The sequence below is a fragment of the Hyposmocoma kahamanoa genome, unplaced genomic scaffold, assembly GCF_003589595.1.
Source record: "Hyposmocoma kahamanoa isolate Upper Pololo Valley unplaced genomic scaffold, ASM358959v1 99003, whole genome shotgun sequence".
Lineage (NCBI taxonomy): Eukaryota > Metazoa > Arthropoda > Insecta > Lepidoptera > Cosmopterigidae > Hyposmocoma > Hyposmocoma kahamanoa.
Window position 1 is genome coordinate 12,159 of NW_020655751.1, and position 5,364 is coordinate 17,522.

General features: G+C 37.8%; 1 protein-coding gene across 2 annotated transcripts; it reads left to right on the forward strand.

Moving 5' to 3' along the window:
* Positions 1–885: 885 nt before the first annotated feature.
* LOC113238986 lies at positions 886–5,308 on the forward strand. 2 transcript variants are annotated; one of them, XM_026475855.1, is made up of 2 exons: positions 886–1,828; positions 5,144–5,308. In XM_026475855.1, exon 1 carries the CDS (start codon positions 973–975, stop codon positions 1,771–1,773), a length of 801 nt encoding a protein of 266 aa, XP_026331640.1. In that variant the 5' UTR covers positions 886–972; the 3' UTR covers positions 1,774–1,828; positions 5,144–5,308. The 2 variants fall into 2 exon arrangements, with proteins under 2 accessions (XP_026331640.1, XP_026331641.1); XM_026475856.1 differs by having other exon boundaries at positions 5,168–5,308.
* The last annotated feature ends 56 nt before the right edge of the window (positions 5,309–5,364 follow it).

Here is a 5,364-nt window from a genome sequence, read left to right on the forward strand (position 1 = left end):
CGCCGAAAATAGTCTGGCTTTTAAACAATAATCCTTTTTAATTACTTTGTACAGTTGTGTAGGTAGCGAATTTGTAAGAACCTGTATTATGTTTATGGTTTTGTTTCTATCATACAGAGTTAAGAGAGAAGTTTATACTTTTAGCACTTTGTTATAATAGCTTTATTAATGGATACTGTAAAAGATCTATTGTATGTAAATGAACTGTCATTCTTCGATGTAATATTTTGAACGTATTTTTTTATTAATTTTTACATCGTGTTTTAGTCATGGCGTTAGCACAAACTTGGCCGTTTTTTAACCGACTTCAAAAAAGAAGGAGATTATACATTCGGCTGTATGTAAGTTTTATGTATGTGTGTTTCAGATTTCTCCGTCAATTGTCGACCGATTTTTAAAATTCTGTTCTTGTTTGAAAGTTGTCACCAAGTTAGAATCTGATGAGGGGTTCCATGGAAATCCAGGAAAATCCATCAAATTTTAGGCATGTCAGTACTGTAGACTAGGCTGTACTCTTTGAGTAGGATTGCTGGCTGAACATAGGTAGTGATTATAGTTTGTATTTGGAACGCTAAGAAAATAAGGAAGGATCTTGACATATCATATTAAGATCATTGTTTCGTAACCCTACGCCAAAATTATGTAAAAAAGTGAAATAAAGTATAAAATTGAAGATTATTATAGTTTGAGTTTATAGAAATGCCTCTCGCCGCGTAATCTGAGCTACAGCCCTCGATTATAAATGGTGGATTGCGCCGGCTTTACAGAAAAAAAACCGTGGATAAGGATTCCGATGAAGAAAAGTCCGGTGTAGAATATTTTCATGTCTTGTTACGACACAACATCAAGAAAACGTACATAAGGTCGTAATATATATTTTTTACTTTTTATTAGAAAATCGTTGTTGTGTGCTTGTGCACTTCGTAGTAGTTACCAGTAAGGTAAAAAAAATAAATAAATTAGAGCTATACAATGAATCATACACCGGCACAGAAATTTTCGGGCCTAAATGATGTGGAAGAGTTTCTAGCCCAATTTGAAGCGATTAGTGTGATAAACAACTGGTCGGACGGGCAAAAAAGATACGTGATTGCGACGTATCTGGAAGGGCCAGCGTTGCAGTGGTATAAGACCCATTTTTCTGTATATGCCACATATGATGTCATAGCTCAAAAATTGAAGGAGCAGTTCCCCTCGCAGGTCGATTATGCTCAAGAATTTTACTATAGGCGGCAGAGGCCTAATGAGCCGCTTGTAGAATATTTTTACAATCTCGATAGTTTGGCAACGAAGGCAAAGATTGAAGATGATGGGAAATTCATAAAGCATTTCCTGAAATCTTTAGCCCCCAACTATCAGTGGGTACTTGCCAGCAGGTTGTTCGCGTCTAAAGACGAGCTAAGAAAAACCATAATACAAATGGAAGATGTATTTAATCGTCAGACAAGCTTAGAGCAACAGAGTATTGAATTACCAGTGTGTATTTCAAAAGATTATCCTCACTCTTGGCAAGCACAAGGGGATCCTTCACCCGTTGGTGGATCCGTCGTTACTTATTCGAACTATCAAACGCCACAAACGCCGGACACGGCCGTCGTTCCGTTTGATATGCAGCGAAATACGCCACGCGGAAGATACAACTTGAGGCCGCGGCATGTATATTCACAAGCTCAAGGTAGTGGTTCTTCGACGAGTTATCCCCAACGTCGATTTAATCAAGGCACAACTGCTCATGCAAGAGGCGATCACCCAAACGCACCGCCACGCCGATAGATAGCCGGGATAGTCGGACGTGGAATGCGGAGCCGGCGTGTTTGAAACAAAGATTGTGTGTAGTCGATAAGTGTAGTGTAAATAGGGCACCCTTTATAACTATTTGTATAAATAATGTAGATTGCGAGGCCTTGGTGGATACTGGTGCTTCTGTGTCAATAATCTCACAATTGTTTGCAGATAAATTGAATTTGCAGTTCGAAAAAACGCCGAGTTTTCCTTTGCGCACAGTAGGTGGTACGCGAATAATTGTACAAGCGTCCACCAATGTTTCGTTGGTAATACAAGGAAACAAATATCAGTCAAAGCTGCTTGTTGTAGATGATGGTGATGAGCTCCTTATTTTGGGACAGGACTTCCTAACGGTAAATGGTGCGGTAATTGATTTTGCAGCCTCGAAGCTAATCTTAAAAAGAAATGTTGAAATTCCTTTCAATTCTGTCTCTGACGTCACTTCAAGGAGAAAGAACTGTTGTTCTATTGAACCAATTTTGAAAAGTCATAAAACCTTTTCATTAAACAAATCTGAATATTTATATTTCGTTAATTTATTAGATACGAATGGTGACCATATGTTTAATGTTTCGAATAGAAAAAAAATAGAATTTAATATTGATAATGCATTACAGGAGAAAAGGCGCGATGAATTAAAGCAGTTGTTATTAAAGTTTCGCGATACGTTCTCTTTTGCGCCAGGCGAATTAGGGTGTTATAATCACTCATTAGTTGAAATTAATACCTCCGATGAGGAACCGGTGCATAAAATGCCATATCGTGTCTCCCCTAAACAGAGACAAATTATTGAGGAACAAGTAGAGGAAATGTTAAAATATGGCATAATTCAGGAATCAAAAAGTCCATATGCTTCACCAGTAGTTTTAGTGGATAAACCAGAAGGGCCACCGAGATTTTGCATTGATTATAGGGCCTTGAATAAAAAAATTAAAAACGATTCATACCCTATTCCGAGAGTAGATGATTTGTTAAGTTGTTTACAAGGTGCAAAATATTTTGCAGATTTAGATATGAACTCGGGTTATTGGCAGTTAGGTTTAGGAAAAGGGAAGGAAAAAACTGCCTTTGTTACACATACCGGCCTATATGAGTTCAATGTGTTACCTTTTGGCTTGAAAACAAGTCAAGCGGTGTTTCAAAGAGCTATGGATAAGGTGTTAGCAGGCATGAAATATCGTAATGTGATAGTCTATGTAGATAATATATTGGTATATGCAAGTACCTTTCAGGAATTTAAAATTGCATTAAAGGAGGTTTTGATTCGTTTGCGGAATGCGCATTTGACTTTAAAACCAATTAAGTGTTGTTTCGGTTTTCAGAAGGTGACTGTGCTGGGACACGAAGTGTCGGCCGAGGGAATAGGACCGGATAGTAGGAAAGTTGCGGCGATGAAGGAGATAAATCCTCCATCTAGTCTGAAAGAAGTGAGAGCTGTTTTAGGATTGTTCTCTTATTATCGAAAGTTTATTGATAATTTTGCTAGATTGGCGCTTCCCATCACGAATTTGACGAAAAAGGACAAGGCGTTTGTTTGGACAAAGGAGGCGCAGGAGGCATTTGAAGTGTTAAAAGATAGGATTTGCAAGGCGCCTGTTTTAGGACATTTCTCGTCAGATAGTGAACAGGTGACGCGGTTATATGTAGACAGCAGTGGTTATGCGATTGGAAGTTGTTTAATGCAAGGTGTGAAAGAGTTGAAACCTATAGCTTATGCCTCGAGGAAGTTAAGTGAAGCAGAGAAGAAATATTCTGTTACAGAGAAGGAATGTTTAGCGCTTATATGGGCGTTGAATTATTTCAAAAGTTATTTGTGGGGACTTCATTTTCAGGTGGTTACTGATCATCGGGCGCTTGTTTGGTTAAAAGGTAAGAGAGATATGAGTGGGAGATTAGCTAGATGGGCGTTATCGATTCAAGGTTGGGATTTCGATATTGTTTATTGCAAGGGTAAGGACAACGTTGTCGCAGATTTCTTGAGTAGGAATCCGTTGTTGGAGGACGTAGAGTCGAGAGTGGAGCGTATACCGGAGCAGAGAGACGAGTTAAGGTTATATGTTTTACGTGCGAATGATGTCCAGAGTAAACAGGAGGCGGATGAATTTTGTAGAAATATTATTAATTGTATCCGTTCAGGTGTTGGTGATAATTATCGAGGCTTCTTTTTACAGAATGGAATCCTTTTTAAGAAGTGTAGTTTGAATCAAAATTTAGTTGATTTAGTGGTCGTTCCGTCGGAATTATTTTCGGAATGTATGAAGGAACTGCATGATAGTGCTTGGACGGGCGGACATTTTGGTTTGTTTAAAACTTTTTCAAGGTTTAGACAGAGGTATTTCATAGTGAATGCTGAAAAAAAGATTGAGTCATATGTCAAAAGTTGTCAGTTGTGTCAGGAGCGCAACATGAATAAAACGATTGCACCATTGGTTTCTATTCCCGTGAATAATATTTTTGAGCGTGTAGGAATTGATGTTTTAGGCCCATTCAATCGTTCAGATAGAGGCAATAAATATATAATTGTGAGTATAGAATATCTTTCGAAATATGTAGTGTGCAGAGCCGTATCCAGGGTGACAGCGGAAACAATTTGTGAATTTTTGGTGTCCGAGATATTTTGTAGATACGGCGGAGTAAAACAAGTTTTAAGCGATAGAGGATCGGTATTTACTTCTCATTTGGTAGAGGAGACAGCGCGAGATTTTGGAGCGATTATGGTGCATACTACGGCATTCGATCCCAGGTGTAATGGTTTATGTGAGAGATTTAATAGGACGCTGTTAGGAATGTTAGCGAAATATATAGGAAGCGAACAAAGGAATTGGTGTAGCATGTTACCATTGGTGTGTTTTGCTTATAATTCTAGCAAACATAGCAGTACCGGGGTGTCACCATATATGGTATTGTTCGGTAGAGAATCCTTATGTGCGTCAGATATGGAATTAGGGATTAATTGTGTCAATGTTGCGGAGAACCTGCAAGATAAAATTGCAAAACAAGCAGCGTTGATTGATGTAGTTAAGGAACGAATAGTGAGGGCGCAGATAAAACAGAAGCGAAATTATGATAAGAAGGCAAAAATGGTTGTGTATCAGCCAGGGGACTTGATAATGTTATATTGTCCTAGGAGAATTTCTAATAGGAGTATGAAATTAGCTAGATTATTTAAAGGGCCATATAGAGTAGTAGGTCGATTAAGTAGGGTTAATTATATTGTAAGAAAAGTAGATGTAAATAGGAATAGATTGTGTAGGCAGGATCTAGTCCATGTGAATAGGATGAAAAAGTTCCTTAGGAGATAATTTAATATTTTCTTGTTTTCTATTAGGTTATCTAATCTTTTATGTTTACTTTTCATGTGGGACCACATTGACGTTATGAGAAATATTTGGAGAAAAATTAATATTTTCCTGTACATGCAGACTTGGAAGGAAAGGAGGAGAAGATACACCATCATATAGATAAAATTTACTTTTGTTTTCCTTTTTCAATTTGATAGATATATTATCCTGTATGTGCGAATAGTTCATTTATAATAGAGGGCTGTAGCTCAGATGCATTGCGAGAGGTACTTTTAAT

Excerpts from the sequence above, each read along its gene's own strand:
- LOC113238986 (XM_026475855.1), top strand. The coding sequence starts at position 973 with ATGAATCATACACCGGCACAGAAATTTTCGGGCCTAAATGATGTGGAA.